Source organism: Bufo bufo, chromosome 8 (assembly GCF_905171765.1).
Source record: "Bufo bufo chromosome 8, aBufBuf1.1, whole genome shotgun sequence".
NCBI classification, from domain to species: Eukaryota; Metazoa; Chordata; class Amphibia; order Anura; family Bufonidae; genus Bufo; species Bufo bufo.
This window is the reverse complement of record NC_053396.1, coordinates 125800115-125813126: the sequence shown is the minus strand read 5'-3', so window position 1 is coordinate 125813126 and position 13012 is coordinate 125800115. Positions and strand designations below refer to the sequence as shown.

At 44.3% G+C, this 13012-nt stretch overlaps 1 protein-coding gene across 5 annotated transcripts in view; it reads right to left on the bottom strand.

The window, feature by feature from the left end:
- The window catches only part of LOC121009183 (phosphatidylinositol-binding clathrin assembly protein-like), a 104310-nt gene that overhangs the window by 10466 nt on the left and 80832 nt on the right, over positions 1 to 13012 (bottom strand). For all 5 annotated transcript variants that reach the window (XM_040442107.1, XM_040442106.1, XM_040442109.1 and 2 more), the window contains exon 18: positions 7598 to 7654. In XM_040442107.1, coding sequence (XP_040298041.1) covers positions 7598 to 7654 — 57 coding nt within the window. The remainder of the gene's footprint in view (positions 1 to 7597; positions 7655 to 13012) is intronic.

Genomic DNA, 13012 nt, shown 5'->3' with positions numbered 1-13012 from the left:
GGGCAGAAGCCCCTGAGACAATCAGCCTATAGGATTCCTGGAGCTGTGCAAGAAGGGATGAGAGCAGAGATTAGGGAGATGCTTAAGTTAGGGGTGATCGAACCATCAGCAAGCCCCTGGGCTTCCCCTGTAGTATTAGTCCCAAAACGGGATGGCACGGCCCGATTTTGTGTGGACTATAGGCGACTGAATGACTGTACTGTGACAGATGCCTACCCCATGCCCCGAGTGGACGAATTGTTGGACAAAATAGCTCAGGGACATTATCTGACGACTATTGACCTGTGTAAGGGTTACTGGCAGATTCCCCTGGAGGCGGCCGCCATTCCAAAGTCGGCCTTCATCACCCCGTTTGGCCTTTACCAGTTCCGGGTAATGCCATTCGGGATAAAAAATGCTCCGGCTACCTTCCAACGAATGATAGATCAACTCCTCGGTGGTCTGCAGGATTTTGCATGCGCATATCTTGATGACATCGCAATCTATAGCCAGACATGGGAGGAGTATCTCAGACACCTGGGCATAGTGCTAGACAGAATCAGAGTTGCAGGCCTGACCCTGAAGCCAGACAAGTGTAATATCGGGATGTCTGAGGTACAATATTGGGGACATAGAGTGGGATGTGGGAAGCAGAGGCCGGAGCCTGCAAAAATTGAGGCCATCCTAAACTGGCCGGTTCCCAGAACCAAGGCCCAGGTACTTGCATTTTTAGGGACAGCCGGGTACTACAGAAAGTTTGTACCTCACTATAGTGACATAGCCAAACCACTGACGGACCTGACCAAAAAGAATCTCCCTAGACAGGTCCTGTGGTCCCCGGAGTGCGAAACAGCATTTCAACAGTTGAAAACCACCCTAACACAAGCTCCCATACTGACGGCACCCGATTCTAACAAACGCTTTGTCGTACATACAGACGCCTCCATGTTCGGACTGGGAGCCGTACTAAGTCAAGTTGGCGACGATGGGAAGGAGCACCCGGTGGCGTATCTCAGCCGCAAGTTGTTACCCCGTGAAGTTGGATATGCTGCCGTGGAAAAAGAATGTTTGGCTTTAAAGAAATTGCAGCCCTACGTCTATGGACGCTCTTTTACCGTCATGACGGACCACAATCCCTTGATATGGCTAAACCGGGTGGCGGGAGAGAATGGCCGATTACTAAGGTGGAGCCTGGCTTTGCAACCCTACAATTTCACCATACAATATCGGCCAGGGCCTCAAAACGGGAATGCGGATGGATTGTCACGGCAAACGGACCTGGAATCTTAAGACTACTTTTCCAACATCCTCGAGTTGACCCGGTGAGGGTCCCACTGTGGCTGTTGGACTGTTTCCCGGGAGGAAGGGGGTAATGTCATGGTTTGACTCTCTCTGTGACAATGGCCAAACCCATCTGCCTCCCAGCCAAGCTCTTGAACTAATCTCTGCTTACCTCATTTGCATAGCCAATCAGAGGGGGTTTTACAATTTACCAATTAAAAGAGGTGTTCCAACTGTCATTATAAATATATGTGATGCATTCAATAAAGAATTTGTCAGTTTGAACTCACATACAGCCTGACTGGTGTTAGTTCTGTGAGAATTAAAACGACACGAGCGGTCGTTTGAGGCCGGATCATCAACGGCGGAGCCAGCAGATATTGTGGTCACATCAGGGAGTGCCGTGAGAGCAGAATAGAGCGAGGAGGGGCTCGTTACAGCAGGCATTTCCGAATGGCCTCAAACCGGGTACGTGTCATGGCCGTACTGTAAAGTGGGGTCTGGTAGAGGACGTCCCCACTCCAGTACTGCCTGACACTGTTTTTTTTTACTAGGTCCATGTACAGCACGAGGCCCCAAAACGTCCTCATCCCGGCTGCACTGATTGGAGTCCAGCCACCGGCCCTAGCCAAAAAGGTGCCGGGTGTTGAGCAATGAACTGTTGGGCGTACGAGTCACAAAGTGGTCACTGAAAAAAATACAAAAATAGTCATATTCAGTGAAGCCCACTGTGGGAATCTGAATTCCTGCTTGGCCTACAAAATCAGGAATCACAGGCTCAAAATCCTCTGGGGTACACCATGCAATTTCACCGGTAGGGGGCTTTAGGTGGACTTATCTAGTGGGCCGGAAAACTAGTACGAGCCCCAGAGCTGCTCGTACTAGTGTGGGCCACAGGGTCCCTGGCATGGCGGTCCCCTTGCTCCGCCTGCTCCCCTTGCTCCACTTTATTCAGTGTGCGTGTGTCTGGGGGACGGGTGTTCGCGTACTTTGCCCTACACCTAACAAAAAAAATAAAATAGAAATTCCTAAAAAGTGTAAAAAATAAATAAATAAAAAGATTCAAACGCGCTGATCAGCAGTACGAAGCTGATCAGTGGTGGGGTGGGCGATGCGCTAACAGTGGCCGGGCGGTAAGAGTGCCAGCCACAGTCAGCGCATGCAAAAAAACAGCTGAGTGCTGTGGACCCCAGACACCAGATCCAGTGCTACAACAAAATTTAAAAAAATATTTTTTTTTTCCCCCTAACTCTCCCTCACTATCCCTGCCTAATCTACCTCTCCCTACCTCACCCAAGTACACTGTAGCCGGAGCTCCTCTCTCTCCCCGCTCCACGGACATGTATGAGCGGGGAGAGGAGCTCCGGCAATTCAAATTTGCCGCTCCGCCCACCCACCTGCCCAGCCAGCTAATCAGAAGCAATCCTGAGAGGTGGCTTGACCGCCACCTCTCAGGATCGCAGGACGGTGATTGGTGGTGTATTATCACACCACCGATCACAGTCCTATTCCGGGTTATCGGGTCACCAGAGACCCGAATAACCAGGAAACGCAGCAAACCGCAGGTCTGAATTGACCTGCGGTTTGCTGCGATCGCCGACATGGGGGGAGGGGGGGCTGGTCACAGGACCCCCCTGGGCATTGTACCAAGGTGCCTGCTCAATGATTCGAGCAGGCACCTTGTTGAGATCACTGCCCGCCGATGATCGGAACTACACAGGGCGTGCCTGTACGCCGTGTGTCCTTAAGTACCAGGACATCAGGGCGTACAGGTACACCCTGTGTCCGTAAGAGGTTAAAGGGTCAATCATCAGTTTGACCATACTGACAGCACTAGGTAGAGACCAGGCAGAGCAGTAAAAACATAAATTTTACGGAGCTTTTATTAAGGGTACATTCAGAAGACTGTACTGATGGGTCCGGATCCGTCCTGCAATGTTGCAGAACGGATGCAGACCCATTTATTTCAACGGGGCCGCAAAAGATGCAGACAGCACACAGTGTGCTGTTCGCATCCATACTTCCATTCTGCGGCGGCGCAAAAAAGATAGAGCATGTCCTATTGTTGTCCATAATTGCAGACAAGAATAGGCATTTCTATCATAGGTCTGGCCATGTGCGGTCCGCTACAATGAGGAACGCACACGGCCGGTATGTGTGTTTTGCGGAACCGCTATCTGCGGACCACAAAACATATACGGTTGTGTGAACGTACCCTAATAAGTAGTAGTGTAAATCTGGCTATTGCAAGTCGTCTTCTGGTTGAATGTCACTCATAACAGAGGGGAGGGGTGTAAAGCACTCAGCTCAGATGGTGTTTCACAGGGAAGCATCTGTTCTGTGCACTTGCAGGATCAGTATCTGACATGCACTGCAAAAGGTATGTTGTTTCTGCTCATCTCTAGCACACATTTAGTGCAGTCAGCAGTTCTGCATCGTCAAAATTGCTGACAAACTTTCTTTAACCCCTTAAGGACTCAGCCATATTTCACCTTAAGGACTTAGCCATTTTTTGCAAATCTGACCAGTGTCACTTTAAGTGCTGATAACTTTAAAACGCTTTGACTTATCCAGGCCATTCTGAGATTGTTTTTTCGTCACATATTGTACTTCATGACACTGGTAAAATGAAGTCCAAAAAATAAATTTTTATTTATAAAAAAAAAATACCAAAAATTTGTCAAAAAATTGCAAATTTCCAAGTTTCAATTTCTCTACTTCTATAATACATAGGGACGCTGCGATACCTAATATGTATACTTTTTTTTTTTATTTATGTATAAGTTTTACACAATGATTTCATTTTTGAAGCAAAAAGAATCATGTTTTAGTGTTTCCATAGTCTGAGAGCCATAATTTTTTCAGTTTTTGGGAGATTACCTTGGGTAGGGTATGGTTTTTGCGGGATGAGATGACTGTTTTATTGGCACTATTTTGGGGTGCGTGTGACTTTTTGATCGCTTGCCATTACACTTTTTGTGATGTAAGGTGACAAAAAATTGATTATTTAGCACAGTTTTTACGGTGTTCATCTCAGGGGTTAGGTCCTGTGATATTTTTATAGAGCCGGTCGATACGGACGCAGCGATACCTAATATGTATACTTTTTTATTTATGTAAGTTTTACACAATAACAGCTTTTAAAAAATAAATAAATAAATGATGTTTTAGTGTCTCCATATTCTGAGCCATAGTTTTTTTTATTTTTTGGGCGATTGTCTCAGGTATGGGCTCATTTTTTGCGGGATGAGGTGACGGTTAGATTGGTACTATTTTGGTGGGCAAACGCCTTTTTGATCGCTTGCTGTTGTACTTTTTGTGATGTAAGGTGACAAAAAAATGGTTTATTTACCACAGTTTTTATTTTTTATGGTGTTCATCTGAGGGGTTAGGTCATGTGATATGTTTATAGAGCCGGTCGATACGGACACGGCGATACCCAATATGTATACTCCCCCCCCCCCCCCCCCCTCATTTTTCCCCATTTTTTTATTTTACTTTATTTGGGGAAAATGACGTTTTTGTTTATTTTTACTTGAAACTTAATTTTTGGGGGGGAAAACTTTATTTTTTCAACTTTTTTTTCCCTTCATTTTTTGTCCCACTTTGGGACTTGAACTTTTGAGGGTCTAATCCTCTTTACAATGCATTCCAATGCTTCTGTATTGGAATGCATTGGCTGTATGAGTAATACTGTGTGCCTTCCTTAGACATCGCGCTGCCTTCCATGCCATCGGGTCCCCCCTACAGCCGCATGGGGACCCGATGGCACTGCCACCCGCCGCTGCCGCACCAGGTAAAAGCCGCAAACCGCAGGTCTGAATTGACCTGCGGTTTGCGGCGATCGCCGACACAGGGGGGTCACGGGACCCCCCCGGCGTTGTGACAGGATGCCCGCTGAATGATTTCAGCGGACATCCTGTTCCGATTAACCGCCGCGCCGCAATCGCGTTTTAAAGTTAGGACGTACCGGTACGTCCTGGGTCCTTAAGGACTCGGGAAACAGGGCGTACCGGTACGCCCTAAGGGGTTAAAGAGTCACTGTACTTTCCCACAATTTCATTTCATTTAATAGAAAATGGTGTAACTAGCAAATTTCTATATCACTTTATTTAAAAATATGGCTGTATCCACCTGAAAAAAAGCTGAAAGTCATGGCCACTTCTACCTAAGTTGCAGTCCACTGCCTGTCCGTTCCTAGTAACAGAGACACAGAAGACGGCAGAGAGGAAATGGGGTCGTGTCAGAGCTAGCTGAGAATATGAGCCTGATAAATGAACTGCTTCTACACTCTTTACAAATACAGGGAGTGCAGAATTATTAGGCAAGTTGTATTTTTGAGGATTAATTTTATTATTGAACAACCACCATGTTCTCAATGAACCCAAAAAACTCATTAATATCAAAGCTGAATATTTTTGGGAGTAGTTTTTAGTTTGTTTTTAGTTTTAGCTATTTTAGGGGGATATCTGTGTGTGCAGGTGACTATTACTGTGCATAATTATTAGGCAACTTAACAAAAAACAAATATATACCCATTTCAATTATTTTTACCAGTGAAACCAATATAACATCTCAACATTCACAAATATACATTTCTGACATTCAAAAACAAAACAAAAACAAATCAGTGACCAATATAGCCACCTTTCTTTGCAAGGACACTCAAAAGCCTGCCATCCATGGATTCTGTCAGTGTTTTGATCTGTTCACCATCAACATTGCGTGCAGCAGCAACCACAGCCTCCAAGACACTGTTCAGAGAGGTGTACTGTTTTCCCTCCTTGTAAATCTCACATTTGATGATGGACCACAGGTTCCCAATGGGGTTCAGATCAGGTGAACAAGGAGGCCATGTCATTAGATTTTCTTCTTTTATACCCTTTCTTGCCTGCCACGCTGTGGAGTACTTGGACGCGTGTGATGGAGCATTGTCCTGCATGAAAATCATGTTTTTCTTGAAGGATGCAGACTTCTTCCTGTACCACTGCTTGAAGAAGGGGTCTTCCAGAAACTGGCAGTAGGACTGGGAGTTGAGCTTGACTCCATCCTCAACCCGAAAAGGCCCCACAAGCTCATCTTTGATGATACCAGCCCAAACCAGTACTCCACCTCCACCTTGCTGGCGTCTGAGTCGGACTGGAGCTCTCTGCCCTTTACCAATCCAGCCATGGGCCCATCCATCTGGCCCATCAAGACTCACTCTCATTTCATCAGTCCATAAAACCTTAGAAAAATCAGTCTTGAGATATTTCTTGGCCCAGTCTTGACGTTTCAGCTTGTGTGTCTTGTTCAGTGGTGGTCGTCTTTCAGCTTTTCTTACCTTGGCCATGTCTCTGAGTATTGCACACCTTGTGCTTTTGGGCACTCCAGTGATGTAGCAGCTCTGAAATATGGCCAAACTGGTGGCAAGTGGCATCTTGGCAGCTGCACGCTTGACTTTTCTCAGTTCATGGGCAGTTATTTTGCGCCTTGGTTTTGCCACACGCTTCTTGCGACCCGGTTGACTATTTTGAATGAAACGCTTGATTGTTCGATGATCACGCTTCAGAAGCTTTGCAATTTTAAGAGTGCTGCGTCCCTCTGCAAGATATCTCACTATTTTTGACTTTTCTGAGCCTGTCAAGTCCTTCTTTTGACCCATTTTGCCAAAGGAAAGGAAGTTGCCTAATAATTATGCACACCTAATATAGGGTGTTGATGTCATTAGACCACACCCCTTCTCATTACAGAGATGCACATCACCTAATATGCTTAATTGGTAAGTAGGCTTTCGAGCCTATACAGCTTGGAGTAAGACAACATGCATAAAGAGGATGATGTGGTCAAAATACTCATTTGCCTAATAATTCTGCACGCAGTGTATCTCAAGAGCCTCCTGTGTACCTAAGTGTGATTTATCTATCCATATCTGTTCTGTGCGCTCCCTAGATGAAAACAAACATAGTGGGAAGTAATGGAAAGGGACGTCACAGCAGTACAGTGCTGGCAGACTCCCATAAAAAGGGAGACGCTCCTTGCTTCTGAGAGAAATGCACCTAGCCGTGGAGCTAAAACAGGGAATAATATGGCTGAAAATAACATTAGGGAAGCTGTTCCTTTATAGTTATGATTGTACAAAGAAACAAAAAATGAGGACTGTGCACACCCTTTCTTCTTGATATGAGGTGCAGTGGATAACAGGGATGAATCCCTAATAAACATGTAAAAGGAGTTTCTACGCACACTGTTAGAATGCAGTGAGGTATTTATTATCTCTCACACTTAGTACAAAGAAGCACAGCCATTATGCAAACTTTAAAAGTACACTTTAAAGTAAGATTAATAGATTTCTTACCATTCCATACACAGGCACTTGAGGCGTAGCAACTGGATAGTTCAGTGGTGCAGGAACCTAAAAAAAGGAAACAAAGCACATAATTCTATATACACAATGTCATCTAATACACTTTGTAACAATCCCATCAAAATCAGAATGAGTCACATAATTTTAAAAGAGGTTGTCTCATTAATACATTTTCTGTCAGATCATGCAAAACGTTTTTGAACTGGAATCATCACAAGAAACACTTCCATCAATATTCATAGAAAACAATTGTTTTTTATATTTTTTTCCAGAATTGTTAGTTTTTCTTTTTGGCAGTACTAGACAACTGGAAATGATATAAAAACTAGCAGAAGGACGCAGCTTCGCACGGGTATATTTCATTTAATGTTTGTATGTGTCGTTAAAAGATATGGACAGTATCCCCTTTAACAGTGACCTCCACAGCCCCCTACCCCTTAAAGGGAACCCGTCACCGGGATTTTGGGTATAGAGCTGAGGACATGGGTTTGCTAGATAGCCGCTAGCACAACCGCAATACCCAGTCCCCATAGCTCTGTGTGCTTTTATTGTTTAAAAAAAATGATTTGATACATATGCAAATTAACCTGAGATGAGTCAGAGCTTGAAAATATGACTCTTCTCTGGTCACACAAGTAAGATATGACTCTTATGTTAATTTGCATATGTATCAAATAGTTTTTTTTACACAATAAAAGCACACAGAGCTATGGGGACTGGATATTGTGGATGTGCTAGTGGCCATCTAGACAACCCATGTCCTCAGTTCTATACCCAAAATCCCGGTGACAGGTTCCCTTTAACACTGACCTGCTTTCCTAAAATGGGACCTCCACAGCACCCCACCCCCTTGACAGTGACCTCCACAGCGACTGCCCCTTTAACAATGACTGCCACAGTACCCCGCTCCCTTAACAGTGACCTCACAGTACCCCGCTGCCCCTTTAGTGGCCTCCACAGTTCCCTGCTCTCTTAACAGTGACCTCCAATGCAGTCTTCCCCTTTAACAGTGACCTTCACAGTGTCCGCCCCTTTATTAGTGACCACCACAGTCCCCCGCCCCTTAACAGTAACCTCCACAGCAGCTGGCCCTTTTATTTGTGACCTCCACAGTACCCCATCTCGTTAACAGGGATTTCCACAATACCCTGCCCCCTTAACAGTGACCTCCACAGAGCTCTGTTCCCTTAAAATGTGACTTCCACAACAACCCGCCCCCTTAACAGTGACCTCTACAGAACCACACCCCTTTAACACTGAGCTCCATAGTGGAACGTCCCCTTAACTGTGACCTTCACCGTTTCCTGCCCCCTTAACAGAGACCTCCACAGCACCCGTCCCTTTAACAGCGACTGCCACAGTACCCCGCTGCCTTAAAAGTGACCCCCCACAGCAGCTGTCCCTTTAATAGGGACCTCCACAGTCCCCTGCCTGCTTAACAGTAACCTCCACAGTGCCCGCCTCCTTAACATTGACCTCCACAGCGGCCGCCCCTTTATTAGTGACCTCCACAGTACCCCATCTCCTTAACAGTGATTTCCACAACACCCCGCCTCCTTAACAGTGGCCTCTACTGCAATCTGCCCTTAACACTGACCTCCATAGCGGACCGTCCCCTTAACTGTGACCTCCACAGCACTCTGCTCCCTTAATAGTGTCATCCACAGCACCCTGCCCCTTTAACCCCTTAAGGACACAGCCTTTTTACACCTTAGGACCAGGCCATTTTTTGCAAATCTGACCAGAGTCCCTTTAAGTGCTGATAACTTTAAAACGCTTTGACTTATCCAGGCCATTCTGAGATTGTTTTTTCGTCACATATTGTACTTCATGACACTGGTAAAATGAAGTCAAAAAAAATATTTTTTTTGCACCAAAAAATACCTATTTTAACAAAAATTTGGAAAAATTTGCAAATTTCAAAGTTTCAGTTTCTCTACTTCTGTAATACATAGTAATACCCCCAAAAATTGTGATGACTTTACATTCCCCATATGTCTACTTCATGTTTGAATTGTTTTGGGAATGATATTTTATTTTTTGGGGATGTTATAAGGCTTAGAAGTTTAGAAGCAAATCTTGAAATTTTTCAGAAATTTACAAAAACTCAATTTTTAGGGACCAGTTCAGGTCTCAAGTCACTTTGCGAGGCTTACATAATAGAAACCACCCAAAAATGACCCCATCTAAGAAACTACACCCCTCAAGGTATTCAAAACTGATTTTGCATACATTGTTAACCCTTTAGGTGTTGCACAAGAGTTATTGGCAAATGGGGAGGAAATTTGAGAATTTCATTTTTTTGTCTAATTTTTCATTTTAACCCATTTTTTTCCACTAACAAATCAAGGGTTAACAGCCAAACAAGACTGTATCTTTATTGCCCTGACTCTGCCGTTTACAGAAACACCCAATATGTGGCCGTAAACTACTGTACGGCCACACAGCGGGGCGTAGAGTGAAAGGTGCGCCGTATAGTTTTTGGAAGGCTGATTTTTATGGACTGGTTTATTTACACCATGTCCCATTTGAAGCCCCCCTGATGCACCCCTAGAGGAGAAACTCCCTAAGGCTACTTTCACACCTGCGTTTAGGTCGGATCCGTCTGGTATGTGCCCAGACGGATCCGCACCTATAATGCAAACGTTTAGATCCGTTCAGAACGGATCCGTTTGCATTACCATGAACAAAAAAATAAATAAAAATAAATTATTATTATTATTTTTTTTTTTGTTCATGATAATGCAAACGGATCCGTTTTGACTTTACATTGAAAGTCAATGGGAGACGGATCCGTTTGAAAATTGAGCCATACTGTGTCAACTTCAAATGGATCCGTCCCCATTGACTTACATTGTAAGTCTGGACGGATCCGTTTGCCTCCGCACGGCCAGGCGGACACCCGAACGCTGCAAGCTGCGTTCAGGTGTCCGCCTGCTGAGCGGAGCGGAGGACAAACGGAGCCAGACTGATGCATTCTGAGCGGATCCGCATCCATTCAGAATGCATTAGGGCTGGACGGATCCGTTCGGGGCCGCTTGTGAGAGCCTTCAAACGGAACTCACAAGCGGAGCCCCGAACGCTAGTGTGAAAGTAGCCTAAAAGTGACCACATCTAAGAAACTACACCCATCAAGGTATTCAAAACTGATTTTACATACATCGTTAACCCTTTAGGTGTTGCACAATAGTTATTGGCAAAGGGCGATGAAATTTGAGAATTTCATTTTTTTGCCTAATTTTCAATTTTAACCCATTTTTTCCACTAACAAAGCAAGGGTTAACAGCCAAACAAGACTGTATCTTTATTGCCCTGACTCTGCTGTTTACAGAAACACCCCATATGTGGCCGTAAACTACTGTACGGGCACACAGCGGGGCGTAGAGTGAAAGGTGCGCCGTTTGGTTTTTGGAGGGCTGATTTTGCTGGACTGTTTTTTTGGCACCATGTCCCATTTGAAGCCCCCCTGATGCACCCCTAGAGTAGAAACTCCATAAAAGTGACCCCATCTAAGAAACTACACCCCTCAAGGTATTCAAAACTGATTTTACAAACTTTGTTAACCCTTTAGGTGTTGCACAAGATTTAATGGAAAATAGAGATACAATTTCAAAATTTCACTTTTTTGGCAGATTTTCCATTTTAATATTTTTTTTCCAGTTACAAAGCAAGGGTTAACAGCCAAACAAAACTCATTATTTATGGCCCTGATTCTGTAGTTTACAGAAACACCCCATATGTGGTCGTAAACTGCTGTACGGGCACACGGCAGGGCGCAAAAAGGAAAGGAACGCCATACGGTTTTTGGAAGGCAGATTTTGCTGGCCAGTTTTTTTTTACACCATGTCCCATTTGAAGCCCCACTGATGCAACCCTAGAGTAGAAACTCCAAAAAAGTGACCCCATTTTAGAAACTACGGGATAGGGTGGCAGTTTTGTTGGTACTAGTTTAGGGTACATATGATTTTTGGTTGCTCTATATTACACTTTTTGTGCGGCAAGGTAACAAGAAATAGATTTTTTGGCACGTTTTTATTTTTTGTTATTTACAACATTCATCTGACAGGTTAGATCATGTGGTAATTTTATAGAGCAGGTTGTCACGGACGCGGAGATACCTAATATGTATACAATTTTTTTTATTTATGTAAGTTTTACACAATGATTTCATTTTTAAAACAAAAAAAATGTTTTAGTGTCTCCATAGTCTAAGAGCCATAGTTTTTTCAGTTTTTGGGCGATTATCTTAAGTAGGGTCTCATTTTTTGCGGGATGAAATGACGATTTGATTGGCATCTATTTTGGGGTGCATATGACTTTTTGATTGCTTGCTATTACACTTTTTGTGACGCAAGATGACAAAAAATTGCTTTTTTTACACCGTTTCTATTTAAAAATTTTTACGGTGGTCATCTGAGGGGTTAGATCATGTGATATTTTTATAGAGCCGGTCGATACGGACGCGGCGATACCTAATATGTATACTTTTTTTTTTATTTATGTAAGTTTTACACAATGATTTCATTTTTGAAACAAAAAAAATCATGTTTTAGTGTTTCCATAGTCTAAGAGCCATAGTTTTTTCAGTTTTTGGGCGATTATCTTGGGTAGGGTATGATTTTTGCGGGATGAGATGACGGTTTGATTGGTACTATTTTGGCGTACATGCGACTTTTTTGATCACTTTTATTACCTTTTTTGGGAAGTAAGGTGGGCAAAATTTCAATATCATAGTTTTTTATTTTTGATTTTTATGGCGTTCACCGTTCGGGTAAAGTAACATAACCGTTTTATAGATCAGGTCGTTACGGACGCGGCGATACCAAACATGTGTAGGGAATTTTATTTTTTTCATTTTTAATCAGTGATAAATGTGTTTTTTGATTTTTACTTTTTTTTTCACTTTTTTTTTTGACCCAGACCCACTTGGTTCTTGAAGATCCAGTGGGTCTGATGTCTGTATAATACAGTACTGTACTCTATATAGGGTACTGCACTGTATTTTACTTACACTGAACAGATCTATGCTTTTAGCATAGATCTGTTCAGCACCATGGACAGCAGGATGCCTGAGAGGCGTCCTGTTGCCATGGGAACCTTCCCCGTCTGCTCAGAACTGCGCAGACGGGGAAGGGTAAGCACAGGGCTGAGGGGGGCTCTCTCCCTCTCCCATCGGGGGGCTGCAAAGGCACAGCAGCCCCCCGATGGGAGAGGGAGGGAGCTCCCTGCGCTGTTAACCTTTTCCATACAGCGCAATGTGCTGGCACCCTGGTATACCCACTAGAAACCAACGATTATACAAGGGGAGGCGGGCGGGGGATCGCGATCCCGCCTGCCGCACCGCCCGCCTCCCGCACCGCCCGCAACCCTCCCCCTGCACCTCCCGCCACCATAAAATCATTCGGG